The following is a 19,093-nucleotide window of genomic DNA, read 5'->3' on the forward strand; positions in this document are numbered from 1 at the left end:
AAAAATGCTTCTGTATGCTTTTTATATTTATATAATTTAATATAGTTAACTTAATCTATATCACACAAAGAGTACCGTTTTTCTGCAGATATCAGCATGAACGCATTTATCATTTTATACAAGTTCAGTAAAGCAATAAGTGACTTACATTTTAGACATAATATTGCTTGTTTTTGCCCAATTTTGCTAACGAAAATAGTTCCAAAAAAAGATCACGGCACTGTTTTGCGTCTCTGAGCAATGTACAGTGTTTACTTATTGAATGAATCAGCTTTTTGAAGTAATCGGTTGAATAAATGATTCAGTGATTCACTCATTAACACAGTCAAATGCTTTGTATCTGAATGAATCAGTCGTTTGAATGAATCGGTTGAATCTCAATGACTCACTCATGGACAGTCACTTGCTGCCACCTACTGGCGGTTTTAATTTCACATTTCGAAATTTTTTTCATGTTTTAAATCATTTCAAATATCAGTATCACGATATTATGTTAAATATAACGTTTTATGTTAAAAACAAAACATTATTTATCCATCTGTAACTGCAAGTTAAATGCATCCATGTCCCCTCTGAGCTACATTAAACTGTGTAAATACATCTAAATGCTATTTCAGATGCAGATTCCAGAAATGTTTTCTTATGTTGGAATGAAAGACACTAAGTACCGGATGAAGTTCATCATTGGCCTGTTCATTAATTAAGACTAATACTTGTGTTGGTAAAGATAAAACACCATCAGGGTAACACACAACACTAAAATACTTCTGGGAATGTCCTTTTACTGTTTTTCCACAGTAAATTCTAAAGTTATTCATAGTTTTTAGTTGCAAAAGCTATTAATATGACAGTATTTTACAGTAAAATTACATATAATGCAATGTTAAACTAGTTGTGTATGGTGAGGTAGCCTACAATTAACAGGCATTTTCTGTTGCATTTTTAGTTGCAAATTGTAAATAATTCACACACATATTTCAGATATGATAATTAGAGCCCGACCGATATGGTTTTTTTGGGGCCGATACCGATACCGATATTAGGGAGTAAAAAAAGGCCACGATATATCGGTCGGGCTCTAATGATAATATATGTAAACCACATTATCTTCAACATTGTAATGCAACATGATATGGAAACTCTATATCACAGTGCTTGAGGGGGAAGTCGTGGCCTAATGGTTAGAGAGTCAGACTCGTAACCCAAAGGTTGATAAGGTGACCTCTTCCTTCCTGCTGTTGAACCGAAACTGATACGGCCATATTCAGTTCCACTTAGTAATATCACTTATCACACACAATCTCATTACACACATGTAATCACTGCTATATATGTAGAAATGGATTTGGAATGGCTGCTATTGGACTCTGAGAGTCTTTGCCACTGTCATCTGAGGAGCGCTTTTCTCTCTGCTCAGCTGATGTTAGGAGCTTTGCTCTATCGATCCTCCTAACCATCATGCTCAGTAATTGTGATGCACTGCCTTTTAACAACTGCTGCTTATGTCTCTGCTGAATCAGTTTACTAAATCTACAATGTGTAAGGTCTTATTGCTTCATAATCGGTGCTATTGCTTTACCTTGGTCATTTCAGTTTAGCATATTGGGGATGATGAATGAATGCAAGTTGGGTGTTTAGAACAGATGTTAGTTTATGTTGAATTAAAGGTATAGTTCATCCAAGAATGAAAATTCGGTCTGTCATTTAGCCTACTTACCCTCATTTTGTTTAAAACCTGTATGCAAACCTGCATGCAACACAAAATAAGTTATTTTAAAGTATGTTGGTATCAAAACAGTTTTGGTTACCAATGACCTTCATTGTACGGACAAGAAAAAACAAAGAAACATTGCGTAAATGTTCTTTTATGTTCCACAGAAGAAAGTAAGTCATACAGGTTTGAAGCGACGTGAGGTTGAGTAAATGATGACAGAATTTTCATTTATTGAAAAATATTTTGGCCTTTACAGATTAGCATACAAATGAAAATAATTGCAGAGATTAAAGAATAATAAGCACTACTGTAAACTCCACCCAGACTCTCAACGGTCTTGCTTCAGTATTCTGCACTAATGAATGCTTGAGGGTTGGACCGCCTTGCAGTGCCAGGTAAAGTGAGGAAATGATGACAGAAATATTACACTATTGTATTCTGTGTACAGATGATACATGTATAACCTGAGGCTGTTTGTAAATTAAAATCAATCGTGATTAATCTCATGATTTTTTTTAATAAACATTATTAATTTATCACAACTGGTTTTGCCAAAATTTCCCTCTAAACATATATTCATATCAGCTGTACTGTGTGATTAGATTCATATAAAAACGAAATATTATAATGATGTTTTAGTAATGCATAAAGATCTATAAGACCTTTGTTTTATTGAATAAAGACACCTGTGTTTGATTCACCTTAGTAGACCAAAAAGCAAACTGAATGAAAATAGCCTAGTTGAACTTGCATTTACATTTGAAATTGAAAGTAACTTTAGTTTTTAAAGTGCCTCAGTTAATTTTTTGTTTTTTCTTTTTGTGGTCAGGTTAGCTCATTTAGAGTGGAATACATTTGTTTGCAAATTTCTTTTACAATTGAAACCGATCCAAGACCGCTTACGTAAAACATAAAAGTGCGAACACACTTAAAAACAGTGCTTTCCTCCTCCCGAACTGAAGATTGAGGCCGCTTTACACACACTGACCTGAGCTTTCACTACACACACAAATACAGTCTCCAGTGACCTACTACCTCATCCCACAACACCAGCGCTACACTGACAGCTTCTGTATACTTCAGTCATGCTACCACCATATCTCAATTCTCATTTACACACCTCACTGTCTCTGAGAGCAATGTTAATTTAATCTCTGCCTTCTCTCTCTCATCTCATTGTGTTCAGTCAGGTGTTCAGTGTTTTGTTTTGTTATTTGTAAAGGTCAGTGTCATTTTAGTTATGCTCTGATGTGAAAAAGATGAAGAAAGGGACTATATGTACCTCACATTTGATCTTTGAATGTCGTATCAGATCTTACAGCACAGTTGTGTGTTGTTGGGACATTTAGGTCGGGCCACTCTCTTTTTCTCTCCCTCTCTCTCCTTCTCACTCTTTCTTTCTCTCTGCGGTATTGTACTGTGAAAACATGCTGGCAGTGCAGGTCTTATTCATAGAGAAAGGTCATGAAGCAAAGTAAATGAAAAGAGCACCACTCTCTCCCTCTCTCTTCCTGTTTTCTCTGCTTTGCTATCATTCATTCGTCTTGTTTCACTCTCTATTTTATCAAGCTTGTATTTATTTTTATTTAGTTCTTCTCCCTCGCTCTCTCTTGTTTTTTTTTTTATTCTACCTCACTGTTGGCCTTTAAATTCAATGTCAGTGATGTCTTGTGATCACTGCCATGTGCATGATATCCGAGGCGTTCTTCTCTCATGACACAATTTTTATTATTAATGCCTCAATGCTGCTGTTTTGATTAACACACTGTTAACTGCTGCAATGCCACAGGGAGGGAAAATGAGTTTGTAGCTTGTGTGTTAATGGAGAAGTGGGAAACAGAGCTGGGCTGGCCACTAATGGCTTTAGTTGGAGGTGATGTGAAGTTGTGAACATATGTTAGGCACTGCAAGCCCCTGGCCCTCACTATGACAAAACACACCACTGCCTTTACAAGATCCACTGCTCACAGCTGTGGAAAAAAACACTGCAAGTTAAATGCTGGAATGGAGCTACATAAAAAATGAAATAAGAGGGAGAGGTGACGAAAAAGAGCTGATTATTAGCCTTACCCCTTGAGTCTCGATATATGTGTGTGTGTGTGTGGGTGTGGATGGGGGGATGGTGGTCAGGTTTTGCCTACATTGTGAGAACCAAAATGTCCCCATTAGGGCAGTAAGGAACCCCAAAATCACCCACATTGTGACCACTCAATGGCTATGAAGAAAATGTCTTGGTAAAAGTATTAAAAATGTCTAAATTAAAATCTAAGATGCAGAAATGTTTTTGTGAGAGTTTGGTTTAGATGTAGGAGAGTCCCACCATTGTGTGTCTGTATGTGTGTTTGAATGTGTACCTGCTCTAAAATAAGAAGAACATTAATATGCTCTAATACAAGCTACAAGCTATGTTGGCAGATTCCCTGTGCACATTATGCTTTTACAAAAGAGTAATAATAAAACTGGAAAGAAAGAAGGTTGAGAATGAGGAAGTGGGAATATGAAAGACAAGATATAGAGTGATAGCAGGAAGAAAGACAAACAGCTTCAGAGGATGGATGATGTGTTGACAAGATGTTGATATGTTTTTCGATGCAGTGAAGGAAACACGTTGCGAGTATTAAAGTGAAGATTAAGAACAGGATTGAACACGAAACGAGAGATTCTGAATACATAAAGGAAGAAATTGAGGGAGACGGGAAGAAACACAGAAAAATAGGGAGAGGAGCGGAGGTCAGTGAATTCCTCGATGAGGAGCCCAGAGCAGGTAGTCAACATAAGCAAATTAAGTGTGACGATAAGCTGTAATTCACAGGCGGAGGGATTTGGCCGTTTGATGAGCAGCTTTGGAGGTGCAACTGAGAAGAACAAAGTGTGACACTTTTGGACAGCTGAAATAATCTGTGTGAACGTTCTCTAAACACATCACTCCCTGCACTTTCTTTTCTTCTCCAGCCAACATCATCCAGCTTGGATTAAGCAGCTTTTATTTTGTCCTCCTGCGAGTATGATAGCCACACAATATTGCATTTCAGATTCAGACATCTTTTTTCACATCCTGTTTCATGGAGAATGCAATGGTTTGGGTCAGAATAAACATCCGTTTCTTGTACAAGTATTAAATAGGTTTTCTTATCTCTTCTGCTCGGGTCAACAGGTATTTCACAGCTCTGAAATGAAATGTGTTTCCAACTTATGAGAAGGTTGTGTTTAATTTATGTAACAACATCATAGTGATTTCAGGTTTTCAACTTTGCAGGCCCTCACCATATTTTGGGCAAAATTAATCCCTGATTTTCTCCTTTGTCTTTTTCTTAGACGTTTCATACTCCAAGTCTTGGTGACGAGGAGTTTGAAATACCCCCCATCACCCCTCCTCCTGAGACCGAGCCTGGTATGGGCCTCCAGGAGGTGGACTCACCTTTCCCCGGGCTACCTGTCCACCCCAACTCTCAGCGGGGGTCGTTCACCCCTCAGTTCCCACCCCAGAGCCTGGAGCTGCCCTCAATCACCATCTCCAGAAATTTGATGGAGCAGGAAGGACATATCAACAATGGACATCCAGGGGTAAGTGTCTGGTTATTCTCTGGTTATTTGCTTGAACATTTTAAAGGGGACATAAAACATAATCTCATGTTAATCTTGAGTACCTATAGAGTAGTACTGTACTGCATCCTTCATATCCCCAAAAAGTCTTTAGTTTTATCATATTTATAAAAGAAAGATACAGCTTTACGATTCTCTCCGAAAACAACCGAGCTCCTGGAGGCGCGCCATGGGCGGAGCTAAAGAGTCACGAGCTCTTGAGCGCCGACTGCCAACAAAACACAGACATTTGATGCAGTTTCACTTACCGTCTGCAGTTCTGAATCATGACCGGGATCTTTTATAGCTGGGACCGATCAATCTTTCAGTATCAAACGATGAGCAAATCCAGCGTCGAACTGGCCCTTTTTTATAAAACCTTCGTCAACAAACACACTTGTGAAACTCCGTTGGTGCCCCGAAAAACAAACTGCATCCACTGATCTCGTAACGCTGGGTTCTTTGGGAAGCTGAACAAAGTTATCTTTCCCTTACAACCAAAAACACACTTCTTTGGAGACATTCTTTCTGAGCGAGTCCCGTGCAGCGCTGCTGAATGAAGCATGTTGAAGCTCTTGCTCTCGCTCTGGTCAATTTGTGCGCGGGCACGCTCTTCCACGAGAAATGCCCATATAAGGAGTTTCACCCTTCATTACGTCATGAAGAGCTACAATTGAAAAAAACTTTCTGAAACTTGTAAGAAACCTGGAAGTGTGTATTTGGCACAGAAATACTCTGTTATACGTCCAAATCGTTTTTTGACAGTGTAAATAACTGAACATGCATGAAATTGCATTAGACATCCCCCCCCCCCACATTAAGATCTTAATGTTTGCAGATGTTGAAGGCAGTCGTTATGCAAAGTCAAAAATTACACAAATATTTCCACAACATCATTCACTGGCAGTTACATTTAGCTTTTAAGTGAGGATTTAAATCCAGGTAGGTTTCCTCCTCTAAATGCAAATATGTTTGACAAAGGTGTTATGTGCATAACAAATCAAGGTGGCTGATGATACGTGCCATTGTTATAAAACTGTATTTGTATTTGTAGATAAAGCCTTAAAGGGGTAGTCCATCCATAAATATAAATTCTGCTATAATTTCTTATCCCCTTCCATGGAGCTCAAAAGGTAATATCCTGGCCACACTTTCCATTTTTATGAAAGTGAATGAGAACTGGTGGAGAACTCCACCAAAAAAAAAACCACCATATAAGTTCCCTATGACTCATGCATTTTTGCCCTAGCCCTTAGCCCAATGGCTTTGCACAAGGAACAGACTGAATTTAAGTCATTATTCACTGAAAATTTCGACACCCCCTCTAAAACTGTTCTGTTGGGTCGTATCTGTTCATTAAATCAGTTCATCCAGTTCGCAAAACTGGGCTGAATGATTCATTCAAAAAATTGACTAATTTGGTTCTTAGGTTCAAGTCTGTGATCTGGTAGTAATGGTTAACAGCTTACTAGATTAAAAAGATTATCATTCATTAACAACACACAAAGCTATTGGATGGCTTCATAAAACTTGGATTACAGTGCACAAGACATATGGACCACTTTTATGATATTTCTGTGGTAATGGTATTTTAATGGTTGTTTTCCAACATTCTTTTAGACTATAAGCTCCAATCCTCATTCATTTTGACTTCATATAAAAGAGCGACCAGTATACTGATTAAAGTTTCTATTTTTGTGCTCCATGGAAGAAATAAAGTCATAAGTGCTTAGAACAACATGAGGATTAGTAAATGACAATATTTTGAAAAGACAACAGATAAACAATGAAGGCATGCAATAAAATTGGTCAGCTTAGCTGAATATATTTATTTGTAACCTTGTATTGCTGTGATGACTAATATGCAAGATAAAATAAAGGTCTAAGCAAGCATTTGCTTCATAATAATCATGCTTTATGATCAAGCTTTTATGGCTGTTAATTCAGATAGAGAAATGGCTCCTAAATGCCACAGACGTGGATTCATCGAAGAGGAAGCATTGAAAATGCCATGGCTAGACTAGATATTTTAAAACCGCTATTATAGAAATGAAATCGCTATTTGAATACATAAAAGGACACAAAGTGACATTAGCCAGCAGATGATGCGTTGGCAGGCTTTTGATGTTTCAGGTTTTGAGATTTTTCATGAACTGTTTTTGTTTTTATTTTATTTTCATTCTGAATAGTGCCTCGCTTTCCCTTAACCTACAGTGTATATGTGGAATAATATATCTTTATTTACATTCCAATATGCATAGGCACCGTCAAATTTTATTGCTCTTTTCCTGGCCATCCGTGCTGCTGGCGAGTAAAATAATTGCAGCTTTTAAAATATCTGTGCTGCATAAGTGACCGCCGGAAGGCTTTTTGCCTAAAGAATTTTCATTTCATGGTCAGTTAAGCTCGTATGCATCTGGAAGAAAAACGGAACCTTGACACAATTACAACATGGCCTGTTCTCACTGCGCTGTGAAGGGATTAGATTTGATTCTCCAACATTATTCCTCTTTAGCAGCTCTTTCTGTGGACAGTGGTTCTGATTGTGTGGGGACTATATTAGCGGGTTTGGGGGAGAATGAGGGCACTCTGCTCTGTGCCTGGTGGCATTGTGACGTCCCTCTGATTCTTCTCTATCGCTCATCACTCATTGTCCTCCTGAAAGACTCTCAGTCTCTCTCCTCTTAATGGAATTGATCTCAGTTTGTCCTGCTCTCTGGGACTGGTACAGACAGTACCGTGCCTTTGAGTCAATGCCTCACATTTATAAAGGACTCGCTAAGAGTTAGCGGAAGTTAGCACTATAACCTCCAACGTTGTCCTTCAGTCATTTTGATGCATTTTAGAATTATAATTGTACATTTAATGCAAAAAGACAGGCCATTATGTACAATTCAGGATCCAATTGTTGTAAAATTTAAGACAGATGGGCAGCAAGGGAATAAAACAAAAATGTATGTCAAGAGAATTTATACATTATATCTATTCCAACCCTTAAGTGCAACTTAAACAGATCTATGAGGGATCAAAACAGAACAGCATATCTGTGCTAGTTTCATCTGCCCTTTGTGTTTCTGCATTAAAGCCAACTATTCCTCTAATTCCTTCCCTCTAATGCTCCACGTATGTCAGGCGAAATTAGCCGCAGATCCTGCTGGCCATGCCCAACTCGGCAAAATCCATTTCTCAGCTGTGAAGAAGTCTGGCAGGATTCAGAATGTGAAGTCATTATTTATTTAATCTGTTCTCCTAACAAGCTCCTGCATCTCGTTTGAGACTCGCTGGAATCTGGGTTCTGACTGGATCTCAGAGTAGACCGCAACCGATAAAGACGTAAATTATGTGATCACCTGTTTAGCTCAGAAGAGATGTTCTTGGAGGTTGTGCAGAGCAGGTTTAGCATTCATATTTGTCTTGTATCTCATTTTTTTAAGCAGTGTGCATGAATAAAAATGCAATAGCAACAATCTAAAGGTGGTTTATTTGTTCTTTTGATACACTGCAATACAATGCATTATTTTGTTCATTTGCTTTTTGCAGAGACTAAAGAAATGTATGTACAGTATGTAATATATATATATATATATATATATATATATATATATATAAATAAGGCAGTGTATTTATACAGAGCAGGTGTTTGTGGGATTCTAAACAATCTACAGTGGAACAGTTTGTTTTTAAAACATGATCCCTCACAAACTGACTAGGGTCTGACTGCTGTGTCTGTGAATAAAATGGAAAATATGACCAGTGTTGCAGAAACTATATTTTTCTTCTCTTCCAATACCACACACACACACACACACACACACACACACACACACACACGTACACGTACACTTTCTCTCTCACACTTTCCTCTCTCCCCCACTCTTTCTCTTTACACGTTTCTGTTATCTTATCTCCAAGCTGAGTAGTTGTGACATCAGTTGTACATCAATCTCTGAAAGTGTTTTTTTTTCTCCCCCTTCACCTTCATGTTTTTCTTTTTCTTCTTTTTTTTTGTGAGACAGACATATTGGGCCAGTAAGAAATGAAAGATATTCATGCAGGCATGCAATACTTGTAATGAAGTCTCAGCCTGACCTTCTGTGTGATTGATTCTGTAATTTAGTTTTCTCAGCCAGTACTTGAAATGAAATGAAATCATGTTGAACAAGTTTTAAATACCCATAGTGCAACGGGAGAGGTGGAGGGAGGGAGGAGGTAAGGAAAAGAGATGAGAGTGAGGAGATAGGTAGGTTGTATACTAGTCTTTTTTAATGCATAGGAACAATGTTTTTGGACCTTTTTTTCAAAGGGGACAATTCGTACAGGGTGCATTGAGCATGAACAGTATATGAGCTGCATGAAACGAGAGAATGTGTGTGTGTTTTGTAGATGGAGTGAGAGAGGAGAATGAGTAGGTGGAGGAGAAATAGGAGTAGAAAACAATTTATCTTCACGCTACCATGATCTCTACAAGCATTCAAAATTCCATTTACTTATTTTTTTTTCGAGGAGCCAGTTATGCACGTGCCCATAAATGGTTGAAAAATAAAGCAGCATGTTGGTTAAGGTTCCAGTGCAGCTGTGAATATGTGCGGGGGGGCTGATAAACTATTCATAATAGAGCTGACCTTTTCACACTGGCCAAACTTGTAAGATTCATCCTCATAATTACCATATAGATGATTTTACTCCTTTTTCTGTTATGGAACATTTCCAAGAGCTCCGTGGAAAGATTGAATGGAAATTGAACTTGTTAACATTCTTTTCAGCATGGAACAGCTCATACCAAGCTGCTTTTAATAAACTCTCCAATTCCATTCCCACCCCCGACAGAATCCCGAGGCCGGTATCTTAAAGCGCAGACCCGAGACTCTCAGCCTTTGACACACGGCATCTTCAGTATATTTTCTTGACTTTAGTTGCAGTTGCTGCTTTTGATGAAAGCGGTGAGGATACTATTTAAGGCAGAACCAAACAGTCATCCATCAAACGTCTCAGTGTGTCGGACAAGGGGCTCCTTGTGTGGCGTGGCTGTTTGGTCAGCATCTCTTTTTGGCGCCTTTTAATGTCGGAAGCTTTTGTGCCTGTAGTAAAGTATGTTGGGGAATAAAGATACAAGGAGAAAAAGTTTTTTTTTTTTTGCTGGAATACAGTCAGCTGAGATGGGCTGATTGCTGGAATAATAGCAACATTTGCACAAGCACACGGAAACACACAGAGGAGAGGATAGGGCACATCTGGCCTCTTTGCTCTTCAGATAAGAAGTTATTTACAGATTTATGAAGACTATCAAAAGCATCTGTGTAGATGTGAGCTGTGTGTCAGCAGACAATGTTCCAATCAAAATGCAAATGGAGGGTGTGCAGCAGGGACATAAATAAACAGATCGGATACTGACTCACTCATTCTACCAGCTAAACCACTCTGACAGCAGAAATCACATTTCTTTCATTGCCTACAAAGGCTGCTATTAGCAAAAGCTGACTTCTGTTTGTGCGGCTTTAGTTTGAATGCTCCATTCAGCCTTCTTTCTTTTCCATCTACCGATTCTACACATAAATATCTGTTTCATACAAAATCATCTCATGTTTTCTTTTTCTGCTGTATGATCATTGGGAATTTGGAAGATAATGTTGTCAAATCATTAGATGCTTCAAGATAAATCACAGCCTCTTTTTCATAATCCGCCTCGGGAATTATTTCCACATCTGTTCTGCTTTGTGCGACCGGATCAAAGTGCTCCTGAAACTAAAGACCAGTTCTGACCATTTCTGAGACCTCATTTACCAACGTAGTCAGTACATGAAAAAAATCTAAAGAGTAAGTGGGCATATGGTCGTCTGACAAATGTTGCATGTTCAAATCATTGATCATGTTGAAGTGTTCACTTGGGGGAGAGAGCCAGAACACAAAACCCAGCCAGAGACTCTGATGATAAATATGAGATCTCAAAGGCTGCCTTACATCTCTGTGATTCCCTCCGCTCTTTACATTACAGACGCATAGAGAATGCTAGTGATTTCATACGGGGCATCGCTGACTGTTAGAGTTGAAGTGTTAGACACAGATGGTTGTGACTAATGAACACAGAAGACAGCTCTGACACAAAGACTGCTGCTGGCTCTGTCACTGCATTCTAGCGATGAAACTAATGCAAATATGTTTATTTCTGTGGCAGTGCAGTTCTGTCATTGATTCTTTTATTTATCCATTTATCCAACTAGTTTACTTGCTTCATTTTTTTAGAGTATGTTTATTTAAAAAAAAATAGTGCAAAATTTCCAGCATCAGCCTAACAGATGTTGAAAACAGCTATTGTTTTGTAGATTGTGTTTTTTGATAAGGCACGGATTCGGTATGAAGCTGTGTGTACCCAGGGAATTAATACAGAGAAAATGTAATCTGTGTGTGAGGGAAGGTGTTAGAATATTGTACTAGGAGGTCAGATTGAGTTACACCTATTGGACTGCGCCATCTAGAGTTTCATGCCAGAACTCTGTATATATACATATAAAACGCACAATCTGTCTAGCACTAAAATATAGTTTTTGAAAGAAGGCTATAATTATTTGATTGAAAATGCAGGGGAAAAAATTAAATAAGGTGAAATATTATTACAATTGAATATAAGTGTTTTCTATTTGAATATATTTTAAAATGTAATTTATTCCTGTGATGGAAAGCTGAATTTTCAGCAGCCATTACTTTAGTCTTCAGTGTCACATGATCCTTCAGAAATCATTCTAATTTGCTGATTTGGTGCTCAGCGTGGTAACAATTGTGCTGCAGAACAGCATTTATTTGGGGAAAAAAAAAACATATATTTTGTAATATTGTTTTGTAACAATCAATTTAATGCATCCTTGTACATCTGAACATGTTTTTGTTGTCTGTTTGCTCTGCAGGCTGTCGGGCAGACCCATCTCCGTCAGTACCCTCCAAACCCCACCATGGTGATGCGCTCCATCATTAGCATGCATAACCCCAATGGCATGATGTCACAAAACCAGCTTACCACCATCAACCAGTCCCAGATCAACACACAGCTGGGGCTGAATATGACCGGATCAAACATTGCTCACACATCCCCATCCCCACCTGCCAGCAAATCAGCCACACCCTCTCCCTCTAGCTCTATTAATGAAGACGATCAAGAGGAAGGAAACAGGGTGAGTGCCATTTAATCCACATAATGTTTTGTGCAGTATTTTCATCATAACATTTAATTGAGAATGAAATCAACATCCAATTAGTGAGATTTTATAACAAGCTGCCTTCTCTCCATCAGGTGATTGGTGAAAAGCGTCCCGCCCCTGATGCAGGTAAGAAGCCTAAGACACCCAAGAAAAAGAAGAAGAAGGATCCCAATGAGCCTCAGAAGCCAGTGTCTGCATACGCCCTGTTCTTCAGAGACACCCAGGCGGCCATTAAAGGCCAGAACCCTAACGCCACGTTCGGAGAGGTGTCCAAGATAGTAGCTTCAATGTGGGATGGATTGGGAGAGGAGCAGAAACAGGTATCAAACGGCAATCCTGTGTAATAACAAAATATATTTTTAACCTCACAAAGAACACCATCTGTAAAGTTCTGTAAATGGAGCTGTCTGTTCTGGAGTCTTCTCGCTCTAGCTAGAATAACAAATGTTCTTAATTTCTACTCTCATTTTTGCACAGAATGATTTTTGTCAGGTGTTTTAACAGACTGCTTGATATTTTCACCCTTCTTTAGTTTTTATTACCGGCTGAGATAAAGCCTGCAGGCTCTCCCTGTTGTGAAGCGCATGCTTGCCAGTCAGTGTTCTGCTAATTATCTGTTTATCACACCTCATGTATTCTGTTCTCCACAGGTTTACAAAAGCAAAACAGAAGCAGCAAAGAAAGAGTACCTGAAAGCTCTCGCAGTGTACCGCGCTAGCCTTGTGTCAAAGGTGAAGATGTTTTCTGTTTAAACAGCTCTCCGTCTGTCTGTTTTTTCTTTACTCCATTATGACTACCTCTTACTGTGTTGTCTTCATTTTTTTGCCATTCATCATGTTTTTTAATATATTTCTATTTACCTGTATCCTAATAATAGTTCAGCTAAATTTCAGGTTTGATCGCTTTCACCTTGAGTCTTTAACCACTTTTAAAAGATGAGACCTTCTACACAGTAAACGTTTCAATGTACGCACCGAATGTAGAACTGACAGCTGAAAGGCAATTGAAAACAGCAGTTCTTCTGTAACTAGGAGAAGTGTTTATTTCTTTGTGCATTAGTTAACATTCACTAATCTTCTCAAACTGAACTTCTAAAAACCAGCTGGAAAGGATTTTAAAGTAGGATTTTCCATACACAAAATTATCTTGCATACTTAAATGTGACTGTGAATGTGTTTGTTCCTTCACACTAGAGGTGTAAAAATAGCATTAAAGGGTTAGTTCACCCAAAAATGAAAATTAGCTTGTGTTTTACTTACCCTCGAAGCATCCTAGGTGTATATGACTTTCTTCTTTCAGACAAATCCAGTCGGAGTTATATTAAAAATTGTCTTTGATTTTTCAAGCTGTTTAATGGCACTCAGCGGGTGTTGCAGTTGAACAGTCCACAAGTCGTCAAATAAAGCTCGCGCATTCATAATAAAACGTGCCGCAGACGGCTCCGGGGGATGAATAAAGGACCCCTGTAGCGAATCCATGAGTTTTTGTAAGAAAAATATCCATATTTCAAACGTAATAAACACTTTTCTCTCACTTCCGTTATCTATCATACGCGGATCCATTCCGGCGGAAGGCGTAACGTATGCGCAGCGCGCGCGCCTCTGAGATATGCTAGTCTCGTGAGTTTGTTTAATAGGAGCAAAGGAAGCAAAGTTTCCTTACTTTAGCAAAGGACAACCAGTCTCCTCTTGGTTTATATCGAAATCCTCCGACATTTTTTCTTTGCAAATCTTCGGTTTGTACTTCTAATTCGTGACCGGCATTTTGTTCTCTCTCCGCATCGCATTCGTCACTAATCACGCCACGCGTCTTACGTCATCCGCCGGAACTGCTTCAGTGGATGACAGTCAGCGGAAGTGAGAGAAAAGTGTTTATTACGTTTTAAGTATGGATATTTTTCTTACAAAAACTCATGGATTCGCTACAGGAGGCCTTTATTCATCCCCCGGAGCCATCTGCGGCACGTTTTATTATGAATGCGCAAGCTTTATTTGACGACTTGTGGACTGTTGAACTGCAACACCCGCTGAGTGCCATTAAACAGCTTGAAAGATCAAAGACAATTTTTAATATAACTCTGACTGGATTCGTCTGAAAGAAGAAAGTCATATACACCTAGGATGCTTCGAGGGTAAGTAAAACACAAGCTAATTTTCATTTTTGGGTGAACTAACCCTTTAAATACAGCTAATGAATTAGAATGAGATTTCTTATGATTCATCATGCCTCATTATCTCGCTGTATCAGCCAGGCAGTCGGGAGCATTTGCATATTTGTTGCTTCTTGTAAAAAATTAAGATCGTTTTACAGACAGTTTAGCGGTACTGTATGTTAAAGTCCAAGCAACTCAGATACTAGAGATTTATGCTACATTTATTACACCAGCATCACATTGCATTGAGTAAATTTATTAAGCTGTTTTTTTTTTTTTTCTTCAGAAATTCTGAATCACAAAGTTTGTTATTTTCAGTGTGCAAGACTTATTTCAGATCTTTTCTACTAGGCTACTAAATAATATAAATTCCCCTCTTGGCAAGTTCTTTAGATCACAGAATGTAAGACAACAGCAATTTTCTCTGAACAGCTTTTCTGTCGAGTCAGTCACCAGATCAGCACTAATAAAGGAGAGGGCACTACATAAGAAAGAATCTGCTGTACTAGAATTAATCTGACCACTCGCTATTTCTGTCTCAGGCTGCCGTAGAGTCAGCGGAGGCCCAGACGATCCGCTCGGTGCAACAGACCCTCGCCTCCACCAGCTTGTCACCAGAACTCATGCTGCCTTCCCCTCTATCCCAGCACCCCTCGATGTCTGCTGCGGCACAGGCACTCCAGCAGGCCCTGCCTCGAGCCATCGCCCCAAAACCTCTGCAAATGCGTGTTGGCAGCAGCCAGATTGTCACCTCGGTCACGGTAGCTCATCAGAACATGACGGCCGGTGGCGTTCAGTCGCAGCTGCTGGGGCAGATGGGAGCGGGCGGTCCGCAGTCAGGCATGTCGTCGCAATTGAGTCCGCCAATGCAGCCCCGGCACGCTTCCATGCAGCAGCAGATGCAGCACCATCAAATGCAGCAGCAGCAAATGCACCACCAGCAGATTCAGCAGCAAATGCAGCAGCAGCATTTCCAGCATCACCTGCAGCAGCAGCTTCAGCAGCACCACATGCAGCAGCAGCACCAACAGATGCAGCAGCAGCAGCAGCAGCAGCAGCAGCAGCAAATGCAAATGCAGCACATGCAGCACATGCAGCAGATGCAGCAGCATCAAATGCAGCAGCATCTCCCGCAGTCGCAGTGTTCGCCCGTGCAGCACTCGCCCGGCACGCCGCACTCTGCCTCTCTCGGCAGCCCGCCGCCCCCTCCTGCGTCCCAGCCTCACCCCTCACAGGTACAGGCTCACGCGCAGGTCCTGTCGCAAGTGAGCATCTACTGAACCAAAAGCCCTCGGACCCGCAGTTGCGACTCCACGAGAAAGCCAGAGGGAAGTTGTTATTGAAAAGCATCGTTACAAGGTTGCTTTTTTTAAGTTGCACTTAAGAAGTGTGTAAGAAATATGAATGTTTTACAAAGAACTGTCCTTTGTTCTAGATGGATATAAGATATGTGTTAAAAGGACGAAGCGTCTTAGCTGGATTTTTTGTCTATAAGATAGGCTGAGCTACCGGGAGGTCTGTTGATAGACTTGAGTGCCCAGTAGTCATTTGTATGTATATTTAGTTCATTTGGTTTCTCTCTCTCTCTCTCTGTTGTGGAGTTTAAACTCTGTCAGAGCATGATGGCGTGGGAAGAACGTTCAGAGACGATCACAGAAACACCTGACGGTTTTATTTAACAGCTTTATTTATAAGGTTGGATTGGCTTTCACCACCAGACAAAATAGAAGACCGGATTTCTGTGGAGGGGGAATTTCTAAAGAAGGCACTGTTTCGCAAAAGAGATGAACTGAACTGCCACTAAACTGGTCATCAGAGACATGCTGTATGGCTCTTGCACTGTCTGGCCAGTGTATCGTCAAGTCTACCCTCTCTTCTTCCCTTTTCCATCATCCTTCTTGGCGTTCCCACGGATGAAACTGTTTAACAGTCACTGTTGGGAAGCTCTCAATCAAATCATCCTGCTTTTAGAACCAAGTGGTGTTTGACACATCTCATGCCGTGTTATCAAACAGGACATTTTCAAAAGATGTAAAACACTTGGCGTCTTGCTGGACTATTTGACACGCTTCCATAGATCATTTCAGTCATCACGTCTCCAAACACCTTCTGTGACCTGCTGTATGTGTTCTTAGGAAAGAGGAGAGAACGTTTTTGGAGTTCTTCTCTGGCCAAAACCCTCAAAAGCGCATTCACTCCAACATATGTAGTAACAGCACTCCAAAAAAACTTCTTCTCTGTAATTATCTTTACCTCAGAAGTTTTATTGAATAAGTTATGTTTCTGTTTTTTCTTTTGTGTAATGAAAACTTATGTTATGGGGGGGAAAGCTAAATTACTGAATTTAGGCTGTTGGTTTACTGATTGGGGTATTTTTATTTCATAATACCCTACATTTCACAACAAGGGCCGTTAAATGGGAGTCTTATCAGATGTTTTTTTTTTTTACTATCATAGAAAGGACATGGAAGTATTTTGTGCCAGCTGTAAAATAATCAGTGGTAAGATAAAAGAAAATGAAGTTGTACATTTTTCATACCTCTTGTTGTAAAGTTTTAATATGTGAGGCTTTAAATGCAGACGTTGGCAAGCTGACCTGTCACCTGCTTTATCTCATTGTGCTCTTTTCTACTTTTTTTATGAGTTACAGTAGCAGCAAATCATTTGTTTGTATTTTTGCTTACATTTCAAAATTAATTGCTTTTAAAAACCTGACAGTAAAATAAATACAGTTCATGTCAGTTGAAAACTCCCCCTGTTTTTAAACGTCATAAATGTCATTGATTAAGTTTTATTTTTGCCGTCCAAAAAAAAAAAAAAACCACATTAAAAAGAGGCATTCCATCATCATCAATATGATACTAGCCATAATTTTGTATTATATTTCTCTGTGTCTCTGTTTGCAATTAAAATAATCAAAAATATTTATTTCAAGGAACTGATTCATTTGAAAGATTATATTAGCCATACTTTTGTATAAAATATTTCCTCAATGTGTCCTTGTTAGTTATGAAAGATTTAAAATAAAGACATCAGTACTTAAAATATTCTGTTGATTTGGGATATACAGTTGTATTTTTATTTATTTATTTCTTCAAATATGTTCTGTTTATGTTGTCCTTCATGCCTGTTCACACCGATCTCCTTTTCCATGGTGTTTCACATTTAAAAAATGACCCCTGAGCCCCCAGACACAAATATTTGTGGGGGAAGGTAGGATTTGCAAAAGGCTAATTATCATAAATGCACAATAAGCACGTGAGGACAGTGGAACGCCTTTATCTGCTGAGCGGCGCTGGTGTCTTACACATTACGCCAGACAGAGACGCCCGAACGCAACAGAAGGGAAGGAATCTGTGCCTGCACATATCTTGTTCCACATTAATAGAATTCTCAATCTGTATTTTGTACCCAATTAGTTAATTTTGAGAATGCTTGTGCAATTTGCATGAGAGAGGCTGCAGTGGTTGGCTCTCGAGTCGGGTTTTGTGTCACAGAGAAGCCCACACTCTCACTCTTTGATTAATTGCAGCATCTGTTCTGTCAGAGGGTGTAGTGGAGAGGTCTGCAGGAAAACTGCAAGTAAATGCTGGCAACAGTCTTAAAGCGCCTATGATGAAATGAAAATTAAAAACAGCGAGTACCCCACATGCCCTGAATTTCAATGGCAAGAAGTGGGGAGAGAGAAGGAGGGAGAGCGAAGATTGCTAAGCATAGAATGTAAGAGTGGTGTCCATGGCGACCAAACACATCCTTTAAAAACAGCCGGTAATGAGGGGCCGGGAAGTAGCGCTTATTATTCCGAACAGTCTCATGGAGGGCAGCATCAATAATGCATGCAGTACCTTGTTATTTGGTAAACCTTGTTATCCGCATGGTCTCAGTGAGGATAAATATCTCACAACAAGGGTTGGAACTCTGACACACCCTTGTGATGGATAAATAAATAACGGTTTGCAGATATTTTCAAAACTGATTATATCTCCTAACAACAGCTGATGATGTTGGCACACAAGCGATTGGGAATTAAATTGTGTGCCGTTTCAGGGACAGAAGAAAAAACTGACCATCATCTAGAACTCATTTAAGTTTCATTTTATATTTATATAATATATAATATACTTTCCATACAGTGCTATTTAAATGCTTAAATGCATAGTTTATCTAAAAATGAAATTTCTATCATCATTTAACACGCTTATGACCCTGGACCACAAAACCAGTCATAAGTAGCACAGGTATATTTGTAGAAATAGCCAAAAATACATTGTATGGGACAAAATTATCGTTTTTTTTTTTTTTTGGCAAGAATCATTAGGATATTAAGTAAAGATCATGTTCCTTTAAGATATTTAGTAAATTTCCTACCATAAATATATCAAAACTGATTAGTAATATGCATTGCTAAGAACTTCATTTGGACAACTTTAAAGATGATTTTCTCAATTTTCTCAA

General features: G+C 39.2%; 1 protein-coding gene across 1 annotated transcript in view; it reads left to right on the plus strand.

Moving 5' to 3' along the window:
• LOC107696703 (TOX high mobility group box family member 3-like) overlaps positions 1–17,459 on the plus strand; it is a 49,189-nt gene extending 31,730 nt beyond the window's left edge. Inside the window, exons 3-7 of the mRNA XM_016497170.1 lie at positions 5,030–5,278; positions 12,196–12,459; positions 12,579–12,806; positions 13,137–13,217; positions 15,181–17,459. Of these exons, the coding sequence (XP_016352656.1) occupies positions 5,030–5,278; positions 12,196–12,459; positions 12,579–12,806; positions 13,137–13,217; positions 15,181–15,918 (1,560 nt within the window). The 3' untranslated portion in view covers positions 15,919–17,459. The remainder of the gene's footprint in view (positions 1–5,029; positions 5,279–12,195; positions 12,460–12,578; positions 12,807–13,136; positions 13,218–15,180) is intronic.
• Positions 17,460–19,093: the final 1,634 nt, after the last annotated feature.

This window comes from Sinocyclocheilus anshuiensis, unplaced genomic scaffold, assembly GCF_001515605.1.
Source record: "Sinocyclocheilus anshuiensis isolate Anshui unplaced genomic scaffold, SAMN03320099.WGS_v1.1 scaffold354, whole genome shotgun sequence".
Classification (NCBI taxonomy): domain Eukaryota; kingdom Metazoa; phylum Chordata; class Actinopteri; order Cypriniformes; family Cyprinidae; genus Sinocyclocheilus; species Sinocyclocheilus anshuiensis.